Source organism: Tenrec ecaudatus, chromosome 6, assembly GCF_050624435.1.
Source record: "Tenrec ecaudatus isolate mTenEca1 chromosome 6, mTenEca1.hap1, whole genome shotgun sequence".
Taxonomy (NCBI): domain Eukaryota; kingdom Metazoa; phylum Chordata; class Mammalia; order Afrosoricida; family Tenrecidae; genus Tenrec; species Tenrec ecaudatus.
The window spans coordinates 61,858,647-61,881,009 of NC_134535.1; the positions used below are offsets into that span (position 1 = coordinate 61,858,647).

Here is a 22,363-nt window from a genome sequence, read left to right on the forward strand (position 1 = left end):
CTGCCTCACTAGCTGCCATGGCCTTGAGGTGCTGTAAGACAATGTCCAACACCGGGAAGGAAGGGGGTGTAGAAAGGGAGAACCGATCTCGGGGATCTACATGTAACCTCCTCTCTGGGGGATGGGCAACAGGAAGGTGGGTGAGAGGAGATGCCGGGCAGTGTAAGATAAAATAATTTAGCTAAGCTCGCCCCGTGGTCCCGAGGATCTGTGTCTTGCTTCAACAGTGTTTGAATGGAACAGATCCGGGGACTCCCTGCCACCAACCCTCCGCCACTGCAACAGGTTTCTTTCCGGAAGTAACTTGGGGACCATCTTCTTGGCCAGCCCCTCTTCTTGGGACCAGCGGACACTTTTATTTGGCGTGCGGTGACCTCCAAACCGACGCATCATGAGCTCTCAGATCCGTCAGAATTATTCCACCGACGCGGAGGCCGGCGTCAACCGTCTGGTCAACCTGCACCTGCAGGCCTCTGACACCTACCTCTCTCTGGGCTGCTTTTTCGACCGCGACGATGTGGCCTTGGAAGGCGTGGGGCACGTCTTCCGCGAGCTGGCGAAGGAGAAGCGCGAGGGGGCCGAGCGTCTCTGGAAGCTGCAGAACCAGCGCGGCGGCCCGCCCTCTTCCAGGATGTGCAGAAGCCGTCTCAAGATGAGTGGGGTCGAACCCTGGACGCCATGGAAGCTGCCCTAGCCCTGGAGAAGAACCTCAACCAGGCTCTTCTGGACCTGCATGCCGCGGGGTCCACTCACACCGACCCTCATCTCTGTGACTTTCTAGAGAACCACTTCCTGGACAAGGAGGTGAAACTCCTCAAGAAGATGGGCGACCACTTGACCCACCTCCGCAGGCTGGCCAGCCCCCAGGCCAGGCTGGGGGAGGATCTCTTGGAGAGGCTCACCCTCAAAGAAGACTAGAAACCTGCGGCGCCCAGCCACCTGCCAGGGGCCCTCTGCCTCCCCACGGCCGGCCTTAGCCCCTCTGCCTGAACCCGTCCGCAGCGCCACCGCCCTGGAGCCCCTCCCCCCAGCTGGGGACCAAATGGAAACAATAAAGCTTCCTTTTGCAGCAAAAAAAAAAAAAAAAAAGATAAAATAATTTATAAACTATTAAGGGTTCATGGGGGAGGGGGGCCTGGGGAGGGAAAAAAAGGAAAGCGAGCTGATTCCAGGAACCCAAGTGGAAGGTGAATTTTGAGAATGACGAGGACAACGAATGCATAAGGGTGCTTTACTCAATTGATGTATGTATGGGTTGTGATAAGAGTTGCATGAGCCCCAATAAAATGATTTATTAAAAAAAAAGACAGTGTCCATGTCTGCCCCTGTGCATTTCCAAGACAGTACCTCTTTACAGAGTAGAAAGCCTCATCTTTCTCCTGTGCAGTGGTGGATGGTTTTGAGCTGACCTTTCGGTTTGCAGCCAGGGCTCCTGGGTCTTCTAAAACAGACTGATTGCAAGCCTCCCGCCACCTGGATGATGGCCCACCTGTTGCTCTCCTACACCAAATGCTTAGCTCTAATTTTAAATGGAGAAAGCAGGAAAGTGACTTTTTTTTTTGGAGAGCGTAAGACAAACAGGAAAAGGAAAAGGAGCACATCTGGTTGACACAGACCATTTGATTTCAAAAGGAAAAAACAATCCTTAGGGGTAAGTTAAAAAATTCCTTCTTTAAACACATAATGCTGTAGGTTGAATAAGCACGCATGTCTGTTTCTGTGGCACAGGCCGCATTTATATTTTTAGGTTTAGTAGAATAATGTGCATTATTGGTTTGGCACGTGCTGTTTCCCAAATTAAAAACAGCATAGGAAAAAATATCCCCCCAAATAGCCATTATTTCTTCGACGATTAATTCCCCTCTGCTGACTTCATAAATGTTGTCGTTTTGATAAATCCAATGAAATCATGCCTTTTAACATAACAAAGATGAAAACAAACCACATTTAATGTATTGCAAATGATTTCCAAAAAATAGAAATCGCTAAAAAATGCACACGAACAAGAAAACATTTCTTATAAGGAGAAAACAAAATCTGAAATCTGAATTAATTTCCTCTTACTATAAACAAAAGAAAATTACAACATTTTACCCTGAAAAAGCAGCCTCTGGGGCTTTAGGAGCTGGAAAGTCCCTTGGAAATCACCCGGAGGGGAGCCTTCATTTGTAGCTGAAGAAAGTGAGGCCCCTGAGCCAAGCACCTGGCCCAAGGCTCAAGACAACCGTTAACAGCTGAATCTAGCCTGGAAGGCACACGCTTGGTGCCCAGTCCGAACTCACTGTGCTGTGCCGCTTTGCGTGTGGGTGTTTGCATCTTTAGCAGAAATGGGAATAAGAAATCTGTAATTGATCACCCTGGAGCGGGCTTGTAAAACTTAATTTTTTCAATATATGCCAGCACTTGGCAAAAGCAACTGTAGATTTTACTAATAGCAACCCATATGTCAGCAATATGCTTGATTTTTCAGGAGCAATTTTGTCATTTATGCCCCCCTAAATGAGAGTCCTTTTCAAGCAAGATGGTTCCTCTTAAAAAGTCCTCACATTTCTGCCAGGGGTAGACATGTACACAGTATATTTGGGGCTTTGCAATATTCATGGTAATGAATTACCATCACGATAGAATTCTTGGACTCCAACAAGTCTCTCGTAACTGCAGAATTGTCTGTTTACCTGGATCCCCTCTCTGTTCCTTTCAGCTGCTTCACTCACTCGTCTGTCACTTCCATCATGCCACTGCAACAGATCTCGGTGCGACACATGATGACCTCAGCTCACTGTCGCCCCTCCGCCCCCTCTCCTGGCTCATCAGTAGCCCAGGTTACGTGTCCCTCTGTGTTACCTTCTTCTATCTAACCATCCATAAACAAGTGTCTTTGAAGGATGTCCAGAATGCTCCTTAGAGGCTTAGCAGCAGGGGTGAGGCTCGACTATCTCATGGGCTCTGGACTTTTCAGGCGAGAATAGTCCCTTGAAGGGGACATCATGCTTGGTAGCGGGTCAGTGAAATACAGGAAGATGTTCACTTAGATGGACTGACACAGTGGCTGTTACCTGTGAGCGCAAACAATTGAGGATGGTGTGGGGCTGGGCATTCTGTGCGGTGGGTCACAGTGCTGCTATGACCCAATGTAACCAACAGCAACATCCAACCATCAAAGGAGCCCTAGTGGTGCAGTGGTCAAGTGCTCAACCGTTCACCAAAACGTTGGTGACTTGAACCCAGCAGCTGCTTGGTAAGAAACCGTGGCAGTCTGCTTCCGTCAAGATTTGACCTTGGAAACCATCTGGGGCAGTTCTACCCTGATCTACAGGGTGGTTATGAGGCAGAATTAAGTAGGCAGCAATGGGTTTGGATCATCTAACCACCATTTCCTGTAATTCCATCAGATTAGGAGGGAAAAGCCATTTGAAGTTTGGGAACAGGATTAAACCTAGCTTCCATTATTTTAAAAAGAATTCACCTTTGGCCATTCTGCATATTCATCCCCTCACCCAACCACCATCCACTAATGGGATATGGGGTGGATTCTCTCACTGCCATAGAACCAATGCCAATGCATAGGGCCCTATATGACAGAGTAGAAAGTCCCATCTTCTGCAGAGCCGCTGGTAGTTTTGAACTGCCGACCTTGACGTTAGCAACCCAACTCATAACCACTATGCCATCAGGGCACCTAAGTTGCTGATTTTTTAAAATGGCATTAATGGTTTAAAAATAATGCAAGAAGAAAGCTTGCATCAGCACACGATTTCTGTTACTTTTAGTAAGGAGGTGGGCATTCAGTTTCCTTTTATCCTGCATATATGGGAGACGGACAGAGCGGTGCCAACAATGCACTCACCGGTGCTGCCCGTATTGCTTAGGCTCTGACAGGAAAGACAAAAGTAAAAACATCATGTTCTTTTTATTTGTAAAGGGTATAAACAGAAGTTCAATCATTTACCATAAGATACAAAATAACATTGGTAACAAAACGATTGTCCATCTTCTTCAAAAGCAATCCATTCTGGGTTGTCTGCTGCTGGTCCCGATAATCGGATGCACTCATTCCTCCCAGGAATTCTTCCTCATGGGCCCATCATCTTCAGGATGAAAGATGTTCACGGACTCTTGTTCTAGCAGTGCATAGTTTACTCATACACCCAAGATCCCCAGCGTCCAGCTCCAACCCTCTGACTACATTCCTATTGACACCAGCCATTGCTTACAATCTTCCATCTGGCCCTGAGTTTAGTCGCCAGTTAGGACCCTGGCACAAACTCAGCTGTTCTCGGGGTTTAAAGGTCACATAACCCTGTGCTGAACTATGTTGCTTACACATAGTCATTTCTTCGACAAACGTTAACATCCGAGGCTCAGCACAAATTGCATTTCAAAGCGCAGTGAAATATGTCTCTGTAAACTCAGAAGAACCAAAGACTGTTTAGATAAAAAAAACAACAGAAAAACACATACAACAGACTTTCAGAAATGTCAATTTCGGTGAAATAGATGTTCATTGTGGCTTTTCACGTCCAGTGGGCCAGAAAGTAAGTCTAAAGGGACTATTTGATACCTATGGCTCATTGTCCTGTTTGAGCTTTTTCCTCAAAGTGAATCAGCACAGCTGTCTGACTCAATTCACTGTGAGAGACAACTATTTTTAATGTTCAAAAGCCGAGCCGGTGGAAGGTCGGAATACATCTTGCAGTTAAATATGTGGCACTGTATTTCCTTCAATGGGAATCGTGTAGTCTGGCCAGACTCCGATTCTCTTAAATTATCCTTTAAAGACTCGTGGGACTGACTGGTCAGTAACATGGTTGTTAACAAATGGTGGTGCGTTTCTGCTTCGAGCATCACTCTGTAATCATGCACTGGAATTGCACTGTAAGGGATGGCTTTCCTTCCTCACCACCTATGTATTTATTGACTTTTTGTTTTCTTGCTCCAAATGCCAGATTTCATTATTAAAAGCTGCCTTAAGTAGTTTCCTATAAAACAACAATAAAACTCATGGGACTAAGTTGCTTCTTGATGATTTCTCTTTAAAATCTCTCAACTTTTCACCAAGTTCCTGCTTGGTGTCTGGGTAACACATTTGCTCTGAATTGCCTCATTGGAATTTTCCTCAGCCACGTTGGCAAGGCGGAGCACAATCCACTCTAAAGCCAAATTCCAAAGAAAGGTCCATTTCAGCAGCAAAGGTGGGGAGTGGGGGAGGGGTGGAGGGATGGGGTGGGGGAAGGTGCGAGGAAATTTCCAATATGAACTACAGGACTTTGCCTGTTTAAATAAAGCATGCCTGCCTTGAGTGTTCTGCATATGTTTAACATAAATTATAAAATAAAAACTGCCCATGTGAAATGCTCAGAGGGTCTGGGAAGCAGGTCCTAGGATCAGAAGAAACCCATTCAGTTCCCTCTACTCTCTCTGTTTTAGCTACTTACATGTGAGACTATTTTGCTTTTGAACTCCACCCAGAGACTCCCGAGTTCCCAGAAAGCCCAACAAGAAAATGTCTGTGGGATGGCAAAGAACCTGAGTTGGCCTCTCTGCTTTCTGAAAACAGGTCTGGGGATTTGCCGGCAGTCCAGTCTCTGATAAAGCAGCCAGGCTACATTTAATCATAGGCAAATTAGTGCCTCCACAGGGCCCATGTGGCAGCCAAGCTCACAGAGCAAGGCGGCTAGATGAACTCCGTCATTCGAACCAGTTCATGCTAATGGGCTGGGGCCCCAGTCAGGCACAGGTACTGGGCACCAATGACGCAGGATACTGGTCTTCTTTCAGGCTTCCAAGCGTGGTCAGGTCTCTGCAGGCATGGCACTTCCTGAAGGGACCTCAGCCAGACCCTGCCGGATGATTCCTTGCTTCGTACCCTCCTGGTCACTGAGTAGTAGGTAGTCCCTGCTTGTCCTGCGAGTCTCTAGGGCACACGGAACCGCCACGGGCAGTGAGAGCCAGCAGAGGCTGGTGCTGGCCTTTCATCAGGCCTGAGGGTCAGGCCGAGTGGCTGCCATCAGGCAAAGGTGCTGCCTTCCTCGTTTGTCAGTAAGCCCAGGCTGGCGACTATAAAAACTAGCTTTGGTTTTGTTTTTGTTGATGTGTTTTCTCTTATATTAGAGTTCTACTAGAAAATTTCACTTTTTGGGTAAGATTTTGTCTTTTGGGTTACTTTCTCTCCTTACTAAACTTTGCTTTCCACACGAATCAGGAAGTGAAACTAAGCCTATGAAAAGGATGTGGGGGATGTAAAATCGGATTTGAACACTGTGGCTAGAATGAAGAAGTGAGAGGCCGTCTTCTAGGGCAAGGGAGGCCCAGAGAAGTCTTTCCTCAAAAGAGTCGGAACACTTTACCACCACATGTCACACAGTAATAGATTCTTTTGTCGTCACTATAGAATCTGAATTTTCATGTATGCCACCTGATAAAACCAAACCATCTTATATAATTCATACTTAATACCATTATCGTTGAAAAGACATCCCATTTTTGCATGGGAACTTATTTGGAAAGTTCTTAAGAGAATTCACATTTATGAATAAAATTCCCTTTGCATTATTTCTTGCAAACTAAGATTTCCTTTGCATTATTTCTTACAAACCATGACTCACTCATGTATAATTACTGAATTGTAATTTTTCTTCTTTGAAAGTCATCTGCACATTTGACATTTCCCCATGATCTTCTTGAGGCAGCTTGCTTTTCTTCACAAACACCAGGTCATGGACGCTGCACCAGTTTACTCTTGCTTCCTTCCTGCTCACGGAGTTTAAAGTAGGTATAGGCGAGAATGCCAAATAACGTACAAAGAATCCCGAGACCCTGGGTAACTGACAGTGGATCCTGAAATAAGACGTAGCCTCCAAATAAAGTGATGCAGAACTTGAAGTGTCCAAACATGTTATACCTGAGCACTCCAGATAAGGACAGAAAAGAACCACAAGCCAGATGCTCTATTCCACCCTCCCCAGCAACTGCTGCCCTTCTGGCCAACTCCTCTTCCTCCTCTACTCTCCCTCCACCAGCCCCACCCACACGGCAAAGGCTCCCGTGGCTGGAGAGAAGGGCATGAGGCACACTGCTAACAATGAAGTGTAGGTGAGCCCCAATCACTCCAAACTCACTGCCATTGAGTCGATTACAATGCACAGAGACCCGTTTGGTCAGCGTAGAGCTGCCCCCATGGGTTTCTGAGGCTGTAAATCTTTCTGGGAGTAGAAAGCCTCATCCCTCTCCCAGGGCAAGTCTGGTTTCTTCAACTCAGTTGGAGCAATTGACCAGTGACCAAGATCACCTCTACTGTCCCTGATGACTGTCCCAGTCTGGAAAGCGGGCTACAATCAAAGGTAGGGAGGTACACCGAAAACTCGGAGTACAAAAGATACAATGGGGCTTCAAAAGATATCTCTCCACAAACTTTCGGAAGCCCCCTTGTACATGTAAATATTTTCCCCCTTCTTCCCTATCCCTTCCCACCTTCTCAAATTTTCTCATTGACTAAATGTTGCCTCGCCATGGCCTCCCTCACTTGCTTCAGATATTTCCGCCTAAGTCACCTTTGCAGGGAGACCTTCACCACGTTCCCAAACTCTGTCTCCTTCCAGCTCCAGCTCACTCTCCTAAGCACTGGTCACTGTGTAACACTTTTATAGCTGTGCCCCTTCCCCCACGGGGAATCTTCCTTACCAGGGTTCTCACCTGTGGTACAAGGACTTCTGTGCTTTTGACTCTACTGTCTCTACAGGGTCTGACATATAAACAGCAGATGGTCGGTAAGCACACAGTAAAGCCAGAATGCTTGAGAAGCCGGCTGATCTAGAGTCGATTCAAACTCACGGTGCCCTACAGAGGGTTTCTGCGAGTGTAAGTCACCGTGGGAGAGGACAGCCTCACCTCTCTCTAGGGGAGCAGCTGCGGGGTTGGAACCACTGACCAGGCGACCTACTGCAAAAACATCTGTTGAATGAGTGAATAAATGTTTGGGTTCTTAATTAGGGCATACCCTTGTGCTGTGCAAGTTCTGCTTGTAGAAGACTTGGGCTGAAATAAGAAGGCTGCCCTTCTCACTGCGTGACCTTAAGTGTGTTTAATCTGTGCCTTTTCCCCTCTAAACGGAATGATAGAATTCACTACACAGAAAGGCTGGGAAATAAGTGATCTAACATGTACAATGTGCTTCAAACAGAATCAGGCACAGATTAAGTATTGGTTTAAAAAGAAAAATTATTTTTAAAATAATAAAAAATAAAAAGAAAAATTATTACCGATTGTTGCTACTTCTTTAATGTCTGCTAATGCACTGACATCTAAATATTTATTTGCTTACAAATAACAGGCACATCCATCTCCAAATAAGTACAAAAGTCAACTCCAAAGTCAGATTGCCAATGGTTTGAAAAGTATATTTTGCAATTTGGAGTAAAGACACTTCTTTATGACTCCAAGCCTCCACCCCCTCGCCCCGCCCTCCACCCCCATTATTCATTAAAAAAAATCTCTTGACCCTACCTACTGTGTCTGGCAGCTTAGTGGTTAGGTCCAGCAGTTAGAAATCGCCAGCCGCACCACGGTAGAAAGACAAGGTTTTGCATCCCTGTGAAGTTAGTCTCTTCCTCAGGGGCAGTGCTGCCCTGTCCTATAAGTTCGCTATGAATCACAACCAACCCAGTGGCAGAGAGTTTGGTTTTTGACTTTCAATGTGCAAGGAATATTGCTCCATGTTAATGTTCATAAAAAAAAACCATGGTCTAATATCGAAGAACATTTAAAACAAAAATCACTTATGGTGTAGAGGCTAACCATTTGCTCAATTCATATTTCTGTAACTTCATTAACGTGAATAGGAAAGCGCTCTGTGAAGGGACGTAAGAAAAGACTAAAGCTGCCCCCGCTTCAATTCGTGTCAGACTATCCACTGGTAAGCAATGATGGACATTTTGGAAAGGATACGTGACGGGGGAAGTGTTTCCGATGATCCAGTAAATCGACAAGTTCACCATGAAAGCGATGACTCCAGACAGCAGCACCATAACCTACAAACAAACCGGGAGAACCACTCATGCAAAATCACTAATTCCCCAGGGCCACCTTCGAGTAAAAACACATTTCATGGGGCATTTTAAGACTCAAGGTTTCAACACTTAAGAATGGGGTGGGGATTAGGGAGGGAGCCGAAAAGTGAGTGAAAGAGCACACTGAGCAGTAGCAGGAGTGTGATCCTGCCCACGAGGGTCAAGGGGGACTCTCAGTAATACCCCGCCTTGGAATGAAGATTTCATTTCCACCTCCTTATTCAGTTGACAGAATGTTGTTTTTTTTTAAATATATAATTTACCATAAAAACAGTACATATACACTGCAGGGAGATCAGAAAATACCGGCAAGCAAAAAAATGTCTGAGTCTCATACTCCAGACGACCCAGCACAGGTAACACTTTGATCCATAGCCATCTAGATTGTTTCCCAATGAATAGCGCATATCTGTGTTTTATTTAAATGAAATTTAAAGTAAGTCCACTGACTGAAAACTGAGCCAGGCTTTGTGAGAAGCAGTCTGTGCAAGGTAAGTGCCCAACCGCTCAGAGGAGAAGCCCCATGAGGGCAGCACATGCTTCCATAGCACTCCCCACCTGCCACGAATTGCATTACCTCCCCCACGCACCAGGCGACAGGTCGATGCTACCATTTCCTTGGGAGAGGTGAGAAAACAGCACCGAGAGGTAAGGTCATTTGCCCAAGATCACACAGCTAGTGAGTGACGGTTAAACCCAGGAGAACCGGCGTCTGTGCTCCGCGCTCACCTTGTGATTCTAGTTTAGGCGATAGAAGAAAGGGAACACAGGATGCTACACTATTGCAGCCAAATGATGGAATGGGTTCATGCAAATCCCTAGGCACAAGACGGTGTTAGGGGCTAGGAGAAAGAGGAAAATCCCCGAATTTCAAGTCTGAATCGATTTTTTAAAACAGGGAAACTCGTGGGCCAGCGCGCGGGGAACCCGAGCAGGAGGCATGTTCAGGGGGCGGTGGTCGCCCGCCTGGCCGAGGGCACGGGGAGGGCCTGCACCTCTGTAGACATGTACACAGTCACACAAGGTGCTGCTCAGATCGACTCCGCAGTTTAGAAAGCTATGACAGCATTTCCTCTTTCTCAAGAGAACCTAGATAAAATACTGAATGTGCCTTGAATTATTAAGACATGTAGGCTCCATAGACGGATCTATAAAACCAAACCAAACGCACGGCCAGAGCGCAATTCTGACTCATGGCGCCCTTACAGAGCAGGGCAGCCCTGCCCGGGGGCCCCGAGGCTGCTCCCCTTTATGGGAGGAGGAAAGCCTCTCTCTTCCGTGGAACAACTGGTTTTTACCCACAGGGAATAGGCTCAGCACTTTCCTTTTCCACCACCTTGGGGCCTGCGAGGCTGCTGGGAAATCACTCCTGAACTGGCAAACATGCCTGCAAGACTCTCAGCTGGCGACGAGGGGTCTCTGCGACCAGAGGGAGCAGGCACAGCACGTCTTAAAACTGAAGGCGCTTACGCCCCAGATGGAACTGAGCTCTATTTAGGCAAAGGTCCACACCTGCCTCCTGGCGGCAAACTTAACAAAACCAGAGTCACCTGGGGAAAGGTAGCTCTTGCCCAGGGAGGCACTGGGCAAATTCTGAAGCCACCTCCCTGTGAGGGTCATGCAACATAGAATCCATGCGATGCCGTGTCCTTCAAGGATCTAAACTTGTTGAAAATAAATACAACTGTGAATTTGTTATTAAAATAAAAAAGAACAGTGCTTAGAATAATCAACAACAGGAGAACAAAGAAGCAAAGATGAGGCTTGTGGGAAGGAAGCAGGAGTGCTGACACACTGTGGAGGCTACCCACCCCCATCTCATAATCTGTGCATGAATCACTGAGTGGAAATCTAATCCCCTGAAGCACAATGTAAGAACATTAACTAGGTAATCAAAGACAGGCTAACAAACAAACCGCTCTTATTTGAAGATTCTCTGTCCCCAATGAGTTTCATCTTAAATCAGTGCAACATGCGGGGACACATCGGGGCAAGTCAGGTCCCACTGAGGTAAATGCAGGAATGCCCCATTTGTCTTACAACAGTGAGGCCCATTAAATATTTAACTAGGAGACACTTGCTCCTTGGACGTCCATCTCTATAACTACATCTAAAATAGGCCATTCTTAATTGTCTAGGGCTCACAGAATATTACATAGCTGGAGCCCTGGTGGTGTAATTATGCACTGGGTGGGCTGCTGACTCCACGTCAACGGTTCAAAACCACCAGTTGCACTCTGAGAGAAGGATGAAGCTTTCTCTTGTCAAGAAGTACGTGTGGGAAACCCACAGGGGCAGTTCTACCCTGTCCTACAGGGTCGCTCTTAGTTGGAGTGGCTTGCTGGCAGTGAGTGTGGAGTTTGGCTTTGGATGTCTCGATGAGAGCGCCTTGGTGGCATGGCGAGTTCAGGATGGGCTCCAAGGTTGGCATTTCTAACCCACCAGCGGCTCGGAGAGAGGAATCCGAGGCTGTGTGTCCCTGTAGAGACGCGGCATCTCAGAAAGCCTGTCCGGCAGCTCTGTTCTGTCCTAGAGGGTACCTATGAGTTGGAAGATTATAGCCAAGAAAACCCCAGGGGGCAGGTCAACTCTGTCACGTGGGCTCGCTATGCGCTCGAGGGGACTCGACCACATCCCAGCACAGTCACACTAGCTTCAATGGCGTGAAGACCAGAGTGCCAAGACGGTTAGGAGGTCTGTGAACTAAAAGGAGTGTTAGCTGAGCAATGGCCCGGTGATTCCTTGGGAAATGAAAGTATGTGTCAAAGCCTATCAAGGAGCCCTGGTGGTGCTGCGGTTAAGTGCTCGGCTGCTAACCACCAGGTCAGACATTTGAACCCACCAGTTGTTGGGCAGGAGAAGGAGGTGGCAAGTCTGCTTCCACAGACATTCACCGCCTTGGACGCACTGGAAGGTGTTCTATCTGCTCGCCAGGGAGTTTGAACTACTACCCATCTGCTCGCAGGCAGCATAGGGCACAGAAAGACGGACCTTGGAGCCAGAATACTGGTTCTGAATGCTCACTCTTGATTTGTACCGAGATCTTGGGCTGGTTGGTTAACTGTCCCCGTTTCCTCATCTTCAGGAATGGTGTGTGCCGCTGCATCAGTTCCTGCGCAGAGCAACCGTGCAGGATGGGGTGCAGCTGCCTCAGAGCGTTTGCTCGGCTACAAGGTGAGCGGGAGCAGATCACCTGACCGTTGCTCCTGCAACGCTGCTAGTGGGCTCGAACCACAGACCTTTCAGCCAGTAACCAAGCACTCAACCACCGCCAGGCCAGGACACCTTTATCAAATAGTGTCTCCTTAATAGGGGTGTTATCAGAATTAAATAAATTAATACCTACAAAGTATTTAGAATAGTACCTGGAAAAGGGTGACGTTTAATAAGTTAACCCTATCAACAAAATGGCATTCCTGTTGCCTATGTTCAAAAGGGTAAAGTTATGGGACACGGAAATTCCTGCCATCTTTTCTGCTGTAAAATGTTCCCAAAGCAATTGTACCTTTGATCTGGAAATGGATTTTCCTAGGAAAAAGAACAAAAAGCATTTGCACACAGGGGTACATGTATAAGAATGTCTACTGAAATGTAAAGAGTGGTCAAGAACTTACACACACACAAAGAAGGGAAAAAAAGACACTAAAGTGGAAACCCAAAAGGACCACTCCTTAGAAAAGCAAGATTTGGAAAGATTTTACTGAAGTACTGTCAATTGAGGAAAGCAAAGTTCAGAATAGATATATAATATGAACCTACTTTTGCAAAATAAATGAAATTTTATTATGTGTGTCTTCATCATATGGGTATGAATGGCATGCAGAAAAACATGGAAGCACAAATTCTCGAATGTTAACCTGCCTTACTTCAGGGACCACGGGAAGCCGTCATGGGAGGTGGAGGAGCCTATGGGTAGGAGGGCCGGCAGAGGAAGAATCCAAGGTAAAAAGCAGCATGCATAGAAAACGACAGGCACACACATACATGAGTGTGCATGACGTGCCTGTGTGTATGTGAATAACAGATCTAGGGCAGGAGTGTCTCCAGAGGGTAAAGGTGGTGAGACTCCGGCGGAGGCCCTGACTGTGTTTCTGCTTCTCCGTGTGCTCCTATGTGTCCAGAATCTAGATAACGGACGCTTACTAGCTGTGTTAAAGCAATGCCAGGAAAGCGGTATTTCACTGTGAAGAGAGAAGGCAAGAGGGAAAACAAAATTTCCCATTAGTCATGGGATAGCTTAGTGTGGCTGCAAGACAACCAAAAACATGAATGAAACTGAACTCACTGGTTCTGACTCCACAGGACTGGGTCCACCGGCCCCTGTCAGTTTGCCGGACTGTAACTCTTTATAGGAGTAGAAAGCCCCAGCTTTCTCCCTCAGAGAAGCTGGCTGTTTTGAACTGCCGACCTTATAAATGGCAGCCCAACACGTAACTACTATGCTGCCAGGGCAGAAGATTTGAATTCTAGTCTTGGTTTTGCCACTGACTGGTTGTTTGACTCTGGGAAAATCCCCGAATCACTCTGTGACTTAATTTTCTTCATTTAAAAAAAAAAATCTTTATCTTGCCTTCCTTCCAGCATAACTAAGAAGATCTATGGTGAATAAATATGAGACGGAGTTCTGCAAAGAAAACATTGCCCCAGGAACAGCACAGTGATGATGCTGTTTCTAAAACATACATGAAAAGAAAACCTGTGAACTTACCACAGCAGAAATTGACCAGGGGCCAAATATTCCTCCTTCTCCAAACACTGGCTCAAAGAAGGGCACCGCCACCAGCAGCATGGCGGACGACATCGGAGCCTGGTAGTACAGCAGCTGCATTGAGTTCACTTGCAATTCATGCTGCTTGGCTCCTACCCACTGAAAGTTGGGAGACAAAAGCAGTCAGGAGTGGCAGCTTAGGTGCTAAGGAAGAACACAGGGGCACCCCCCGATTCCATTTCTTTCTACAAATGCACCCCCGCCCCAGAAGACGACTGAGACTCACAGAAACCTCACTGATCCCAGGTGGCAGCTACTGTGAGTGGCCAGATGGGAAGAAAGCACTTTTCATTCACTTTACAAAGATCCAGTGAACAGAGAGGGCATTTTCCCCTCCGAGGATGGCTTTCTGTGGGCAGTGCGCCTCCCCTCAGTAAATCAGGTAATTACCAAGCCTAAAATAGTGATCTCATTCAGGACAGACATCATGTCCAAACCTCAAATCCCATCAGACCTCAAAATGCCTCACAAACATGCCTGAAAAGGAGGCTTTCAGGAAAGGCTGGTGGGACTGTCTGCCGAAAATCTGGCAACCGCAGCAAGGCTTGTGAATAACATCGCTGAGAAGCTATTTTTCCTGTAGGTCTGAGTATCCTATTGCAGGGACTCTAAGTCTATAGAAATTAACCAAGACAAAAATAGAGAAGCAGGAAACGTGAAACATACTCCTGCCAGTCTTAAGAGTCTCCCGTGGATAAGAAGGCTGGAGAATTGCTTCTTCAGTTGCCTGCGGCTGGGGCACAGAAGCGGGTGAAAGCAGAGGCCCCGACTGCGTGCATGTCCTTCAACAACCTCCCCGGGCAGCGGCACAGGCCTCCCCCACAGAACTGCCTGCATCGGCAGTCCACACTGCACCACACCCTTTACAGAAGCTGCTCTCCCCAAGGCCACTGTCCCCTCCAACGACCAGACCCTTCGTCCTGCCGCTCCTCTCTGTAGCACCTACCAACTGCTCCTGGAAGAACCTGACTTCTGGTTTGCACGACACCCTGGCCTCCTACCTCGTGCCCCTCTTCACCCCTTACTGAAGGTAAGGGAGCTGCCTGGCCTGGTATCTTTTCTTCTGATGGGTCTCTCCCTCTCCACTGACATACAGAGCATAGCAGGAATGGGCTGTGTAACCAAAAACTAACCAAACTCTGCCATCAACAAATCAGTGCTGACTCATAGTGACCCTATAGTCTGTCACTCATTACAGGGGTAGAAAACCCCATCCTTCAGTCGAGGAGCAGCTGGTGGTTTTGAACTGCTTACCTTGCAGTTAGCAGCCCCCATATCATAAATACCAGCTAACACTACACGCTTCACCAAGAGAAGCAGTTCTAGCCAGCACATGAAACCCAAACTACACTTGCTGGCCTGCAGTCGATGCCGACCCACAGCGACTCTACGGAGCCGGGTAGCACCGACCCCCGGGGGTTTCTGAGGCTCTAACTGTTCGAGGAAACCCCGTGTTTCTCCAGTGGTGTCACCACGTTAGGGGTGAGTTACTTCAGCGTTCCACCAGTATGGCCTGCAATGATGCTATCCATCTCCATGTGGTTCTTAGCAGAAAAAAATTCTGATCCCCGATCGAAAGTTCTCATTTCCTTCCCTGAGCGTCCTAACCCTTCATCTTTAACAATGTACTGTCTATCTTTCCTCAATCTGCAGGAAATTATTTCAAATAAACCGGTGCTCCTTCTACAAACGGGTTCCTGTTGTGTCCCTCCACCTCACGATGCAATCTCCCGCAGGGGTCAGAGCCCTGGCTTCCCTCACTCTCACCTTAAACCAACTCTTAGGCATTCTTCCTAACTCTCCCACTTCAGAATGGAGCATCGTCGCTCTGGGTGGCAGTCTAGATTGTTGACTATCTAGTCTCACCCCCACCTTTTCCTCTCCACGGGGCACCTATGCTCTAGTCTCACCAAGCATTTCTCCAAAAGTGCCTTGTACTTTCTCACAGCATTACAGTACAAGCAAACACCTCCGTTGTTTCTCCGCCAAGCAAAGTCCTGTGCATCCTTCAGCTTGTCCCTAACGTCTCACCTGCCCATTTCCTGCCACGTGTTCCTCAGAACTTCCTGCATTCCCTAAGGCAGACATACTGTGTGTGATTTGCTGTCTACATTCATTTCATTAATGCCGGACTGCAGCGGCTTTTATCTCCATGCCCTCAACACTGAGCAAGAGACTTCGTCCAGGAAATCTCTGATGAATACATTAATCAACAAGTCGAAACTTCAGAGCTGATGTTAATGCCCTCAATAGCAATACAAAGAAATACCATAGAAATTACTTCAGAGAACAATAGGAAAATACAACTTTCTTTAAAAGAAAAAGAAATCTCAGGGAATATGCCTATTCTACAGTAGCCCTTTACTATTTACTGTTAATAGAGATGGTGTCCATGAACTAGCAACTCACTGGCCAATCTCATTCAAATACCTACCCTGAGGATACAGAATCTTTCATTCTAACCTGCAGTAATTTGAGACTTGTGTGAACAGAAAGTATCATATTGATATTTATATATTAAGAATTAAGGTTGCAGATGGACATTGGGCCTCAACTCAAGTACTCCCTCAACACAAGAAAACTTTGTTCTAATAATCTGGCATTCTGTGATGCCCACCTTCCCAACAGGATCACTGAAGACAAAATGGATACATAAGCAAATGTGGTGAAGAAAGTTGACGGTGACTGGCTATCAAAAGATACAGCATCTGGGATCTTAAAAGCTTGAAGATAAACAAGTGGCCATCTAGCTCAGAAGCAACAAAGCCCACATGGAAGAAGCACACCAGCCTGTGCGATCACGAGGTGTCAAAAGGGGTCAGGTATCAGGCATCTGAGACCCAGAAAAAAATCATACCCAATTTGAACAGGGTGGGGTGGGAGCATGATATGGAGTGGAGACCCAATGCCCATCTGTAGACAATTGGACATCCCCTCACAGCGGGGTCACAGGGAAGAGATGAGCCAGTCAGTGTACAGTATAGCACCAATCAACACACAACTTTCTTCTAATTCTTTGGTGCTTCCTTCATTCCACTATCATGACCTCAATTCTACTTTACAAATCGAATTAGACCAGAGCATGCACACTGCTATAGATAAGATCCCGAAACACAGGGAATCCAGGGTAGATAAACCCCTCAGGGCCAACAATGAGGGTAAAGATACCAGGAGGATTAGGGCAGGGTGGGGGAAGAAAGGGAGAATCAATCACAAGGATAAATCTAGAAATCCCTCCCAGGGGGATGAATAACAGAAAAGTAGGTAAGGGGCAATGGAAGATGATGTAAGCTATGAAATAATAATCTTTAACTTATCAAGGGTTTGTGAGGGAGGGTGGGTGGGGAAGGGAGGGGGATGAAATGGGGAGCTGATATCAGGGGCTCAAGTGGGAAAAGAATGCTTTGAAAATGATGACGGCATATGTGCAAATGTGCCTGACACACTGGATGAATGTATGGATTGTGATAAAAGCTCTAAGAGCCCCCCATAAATGTACTGGGGGGAGGAGAGTATAGTATGTACTAAGATTTAAGATTATGTATACAGGAAAAAGGTGGGGCTTTCCGCTCCTGTAAAGAGTTAGTCTTAGTAACGATCAGTTCTACCTGCCCTACAAGGTCATATGACTCAGAATCGACTACATGGCAGTGAGCTGGTTTATAAGAAGTGTAAGAACTTCTACTCTTCAACAAAGTAAATTTCTTACTATATTTAAGAAAGATTTAGCCCTAGTAAACAACAAGAAATGTATTTGGCCCTTAATAAATAAAAAGCAAAGTTCATTGATATTTACTGTACCTACTAACAAAATTTAAGCCCACTGAAATGTACTCGTTAAGGGATTGACTTGTCTTCCCTCCTAAGTAAGTGCTGTCAATCTCTAGCCCCAGGCCCATGGAGAGGAACCCGGAGCCCGGCGGTTAAGCACTGGGCTGCTTCGCACAGGGGCGGCGAGTTGAACTCTCACCAGTCACTCTGCAGGAGGACGATGTGGCAGTGTATTTCCGTGAAGATTTACAAAAACCAACCAACTTATTGCTACGGAACTAACTGCCTCAGAGCAGCCCGACGGCACAGGGTAGAACGGCCCCATGGGGTTTCTTTTGGAGCAGCTGGGGGTCCGGACCGGACATCCAGTATTGGTGAGAGCTGAGTGCTAAACCACCGTGCCACCAAGGTCCCTTGAGTAAAGAGTGCAGCGTTGGTAAGCCTATGGACAGTCCTCCAGGGTTGCTGTGTGTTGGAATGAACTTGGGTTTGGGGCGGGGGTGGGGGGAGACCGGTGATGACAGTGCCATTTCGGAATAGGGTGTTGTTCTTGGTTAAAGAGGTGGGGGAAGTGCAGAGTGGGTTTTTGAATGAGTCTCTTTTAAGATTTAAATGAGCAGATTAAGGAAGCACAGATTAAAAAGCAGAGAGTGGACAACACATGCGACACCGCATGGAGATCACCAAGGCGCGGAGCAACAGGAGCTGAGAAGACAATGATCCTCATGAAATCCCCGAGAAAGACAGCTTTTCTCCAGAGCCAAACTCACTGACAACAAGTCGATTCCAACTCACAGCCAGCTCACTGGACAGGGTCGAGCTGATCTTGAGAGTTTCTGAAACTAACTCTTTACAGGAGTGGAAAGTCCTGTCTTTCTCTGTCTGAGCTGCTGGTGGTTTTGAACTGCTGACCTTGGAGTTAGCATGACAATGCACAACTACTAGGTCACCAGGGCTCCTTCCCCAAAGCCAGCACCCTGGATTTGGACTTCCGGCCTCCTACACTGTGAAAAAATAATTCTGTTTTATTAAAGCCACCTACCTACAGCATTTGTTATGTCAGCATTAGGTAATCAAGACAATTTTTTGCTCAAATACAAAACTCAGCAACCTCTGGCCTGAGCTTGGAGTAAAAGGCAGAATTGATCATGGAGCCAAGTGTCACAGAGTAGGGGCTCCTGCCATCCTAACTGGATCTCTTATTTTATTTGAACTGGTTCTATGCCACGAAGAACACACATTCAACCAAGTAATTTTTGAGATGATGCTTCAGAAACTATCGATACCAAAAAAGTTTAAGGTGCCAGTCTTATTGAACCTTAACACCATAACAAGAACCCAACTGCAGGAGTTTGAGATCAGTTATAACATGGATTTTGGCTTGATTCCCCATGTAGGCACAGCCCAGAGTTTCCAGCCCAAAGCTTTCAGTATGGAGAGAAAACTGTTTCACTATACCTCATACCAAGTTACCTCTTCCTTTCTAATATAAGAAAACAAATTTGCACTTAATGATTATACTAAGGAAAGTGAACATAAAACATTTTTAATGAATGCCTACTACAGATAAGGAACAGGTGCTACGCTTGAACCAGAAATGAAATACTCATTGCTAGCAGGTACTCTACTAATAGAGGAAAATTATTAGAAGCCAATATCCAAGTCATATAGCAGCAACATTTTTTTCTTAAGGTAAAGATCTATAAACCTGACATTGTTCTTCCTGCTTCACATGCTAGAAAGTAAACTCTCACAATCAATTAAAAGTAAATGATTACTTTATTTGGCAAATGCGGTCCTTAAAGTAAAAAAGTAACTACTCACTTTGTAAAGATTTCCCAGAAAATAATACAGCTTCACCCCAAAACCAGAGTGTTAAGCCTGGGTATTATTCACTTACAAACAGGCAGGTATTTGATGAGCATCATACACCCAAGTTTCTGTCTCCTTTCTTCTCTTCACCTTGAGTCAGACAATTTATGCAATTATGCTTTCTTCCCAACAGTCTATTGTCTCTATACTGTTTTTTCTAAACCTTGGGATACAGCGTCAACATATATGAAATCTGCTAAAAAGCACATAAGAAAAAAAAATTACCAACCACTTGATAAAGAGATGTAACTAAAACACCAAGAGCAGCAAACACCATTCCAAGGAAATTAAACTTCACATCGTAATAAGAATTTAGGACAACACCTAAAGTTATAGGAATCTGTAAAGAAAAAGAGGTAAACATTGTTCAGATTAAATTCACACGAGATAAACAGTACTCCTTCCACGGTGCTTTCTAAGGCTTTTATAAAGACATCACTGGAAAACCATGTGTCTTCTATACATGTTTTCTGGTTTCTGTTTTGGAATAAGGGATGGCTAATCCAATTTTTTCAAAGTGTAAAGTAGTAACATTATATATATTGATGTTTACATTTAATTCTACTTTAAATTTGGGCTACAATAAAGGTGGCATTGCACTTTGCAATCAATGCCTATCCACGTGTGCAAGTGTAAATATGGAGATCTTAAAACTGGTCTAAACAGCATGTAAGTATGTAACTAGGCAAATAAAAACATAAGGAAATAATATGCGTTCATAAGCATTAGAGTTTTTAGCCCACCTTTTATTTAAAGATGAAGAACCCCCTGCAATATTGTCACCAGACATCTCTCCTGAGATTGACTTTTGGGTGCTAAACTTGGAAGTCATTCTCATACCTGGTTTGGCTCCCCAGAGGAGGGAAGCTGTTTTCAGTTTGGAGTTTCGTGAACTTTGATACATTGTATTACGTCAATACTGCTTTCTTTTCCCACTGCCTCTACTGATTCCCATCAAACAGTACTATTAAATCCCACATTAACGCAGCCTCTGCGCTAAGAGCCAATGGAACGTCAGTGTGCTTTGCTTGCCCACCTCCCTCAAATAGGCCCGCGTTCACTGCTCACAGAATGACTTCGTTGAGGGTGTGTAGGCGCAGGGACCGAGCACGGGCGAAGGTCAGCCACCTCCATTCCAATTTCCCGGGGACAGGCGGTTGCAGGCGGAGCGGAGGCTACTCACCAGCGTGAGCTGTATCCTGGTGGAGAAGGTCTTCTGGTAGCAGAAGGTCTGGATGGCGATGATCACCGGCGTGGTCATTGCTTTGGCCAGCTGATAGGTGCCGATGGTGTTGTTCTGCAGAGAGAGGTTGGTGAAGACCACGAAGCCGCAGAAGCTGAGCGCCAGCAGGAGAAGCTTGGTGGGCGGCAGACTTTTAGGCGCAAAGATGTCCAGCTTCTGGCAGATGAACAAGCCCAGCCAGGTGACCACGAAATGCACCAGAGTCAGGCTCATATTGGGGAACCCGTGGTGCACGTAGATCCATTTGTTGAGGAACACGATGCAGATGGACACCAGCAGGTTGAGCAGGAGCCCCGCGGTTATCCGGCCGTGGGCCCTCACTCGGTCCGCCAGCGATGCCATGGTCGCGGGCGGCGGCCGAGTGGCGACCCCTGAGGCTGGGGCGCCCCAGCCTCCGAGGGGGCGCCGATTGCTCTCCGCTGCCCTTCTGGTCCTCCTTCGCCGCTGCCTGCGCACAGCCGCCGGCCTCACCTCTCCGCCAGGGAGAGGCAAGCACCCATCGGGGCTCCCGCCAGCAGGCGCTTCAGCAGCGCACACCCGCCCCGCCGCCGCCCAGCGAGCCCGCCAGTCCGAAGCCGGGAGGTCCACTCGCCCCGCCCCGCCCCGGTCACGTGACTCGGGCGGCCGCGCTTCCGCCCCGCGCGGTCCCTAGCGCGGCCTCGCCCTGGCGCAGGCGCACTGGGGTCCGGGCAAGGGGGGCGGGGCAACCCACACCCAAACCAATCCAAAAGATGCTAAGGGAACCACTTGTCTTACTCTAACGCCGCCGCTGACTGGCTGTTCTTGGGCCAACCTCTTGGGTTTGTACAGCCCTTGTGACGTTTCACGTCTCTGGATAGATGGCTTCTTTTTCAGACTTGTGCAATGGGTAATACAGCTTCAAAAAACCTCGCTGCCATTGAGTTGAAACCAACTCAGAGGAACATGATACCATAGGGCAGTATAACTGTCCCTACGGGTTTTACAACCTGTAAATCATAGTTCTCCCGTGCAACTGGTGGGCTTGAACTACGGACGTTGCTGTTAACAGCCAAAAACCTATGTCGAGATCTTTACAGCTTTGGAGCTGGAGAGAGGTGCCCCGGTGGATCCACCCTGTGGATTCAAAACCAACAGCAGCTCCCGGGGAGAAAGACTGGGCTTTCGACTCCCATCAATAGTTACAGTCTTGGAAACCCACAGGGGGTCATTGTGCTATGAGCTAGCATTGACTCCATGGCAGTGTTTGTTTGTTTGTTTTTTGTTTAGCTGGGGGCGGGACAGTGGCCCACTTCTCTCAGTGCAATCTCTACAAGCAGGGAAGGGTGGGTAGTCTGGGGTCTGACTTGCCTCTCCTGTAGTGCCAACTACTAGGAGCCTGGTGGCTAATGGATTATGACGTTCAAATCCACCAGCTGCTCCGCAGGATAAAGACGGAAGCCTTCTGCTTGGCAACCCACAGGGCAATTCTTCTCTGACTGAAGACCACAGCACCAGGATTGGAAGAAGGCTTACCCTGCGTTATGCAGATGACACAGCGTTACTTGCTAAAAGTGAGGACCTGAAGTACTTGCTGATGAAAATCAAAGTCAACAGCTTTCAGTGTGGCTTGCAATTCAAATGTAAAGATTAAAAAGAAATCCTAAGAACTGGACCAATAGGCAG

General features: G+C 46.9%; 1 protein-coding gene and 1 pseudogene across 1 annotated transcript; one reads left to right on the forward strand and one right to left on the reverse strand.

Annotated features, from left to right (window-relative positions):
- The first annotated feature begins 284 nt into the window (after positions 1-284).
- Positions 285-996, forward strand: LOC142450837 (ferritin light chain-like; annotated as a pseudogene).
- Positions 997-3,891: 2,895 nt separating this feature from the next.
- Positions 3,892-21,284, reverse strand: SLC35E3 (solute carrier family 35 member E3). The gene is made up of 5 exons (XM_075551315.1): positions 20,660-21,284; positions 19,706-19,816; positions 13,774-13,932; positions 8,944-9,026; positions 3,892-6,901 (listed from the first exon to the last, which is right to left on the reverse strand). The coding sequence occupies exons 1-5, from the start codon at positions 21,059-21,061 to the stop codon at positions 6,715-6,717; spliced, it is 942 nt and encodes a 313-aa protein (XP_075407430.1). The 5' UTR covers positions 21,062-21,284; the 3' UTR covers positions 3,892-6,714.
- Positions 21,285-22,363: the final 1,079 nt, after the last annotated feature.

What these genes read in the sequence shown, in the direction of transcription:
- SLC35E3 (XM_075551315.1), bottom strand. Translation starts at nt 21,061, where the DNA reads ATGGCATCGCTGGCGGACCGAGTGAGGGCCCACGGCCGGATAACCGCG. An exon ending in TTACATCTCTTTATCAAGTG is followed by an intron (nt 13,933 to 19,705) that starts GTTGGTAATTTT and finishes CCCAACTTTCAG; the next exon opens with TGGGTAGGAGCCAAGCAGCA. An exon ending in CCTGGTCAATTTCTGCTGTG is followed by an intron (nt 9,027 to 13,773) that starts GTAAGTTCACAG and finishes GTTTGTTTGTAG; the next exon opens with GTTATGGTGCTGCTGTCTGG.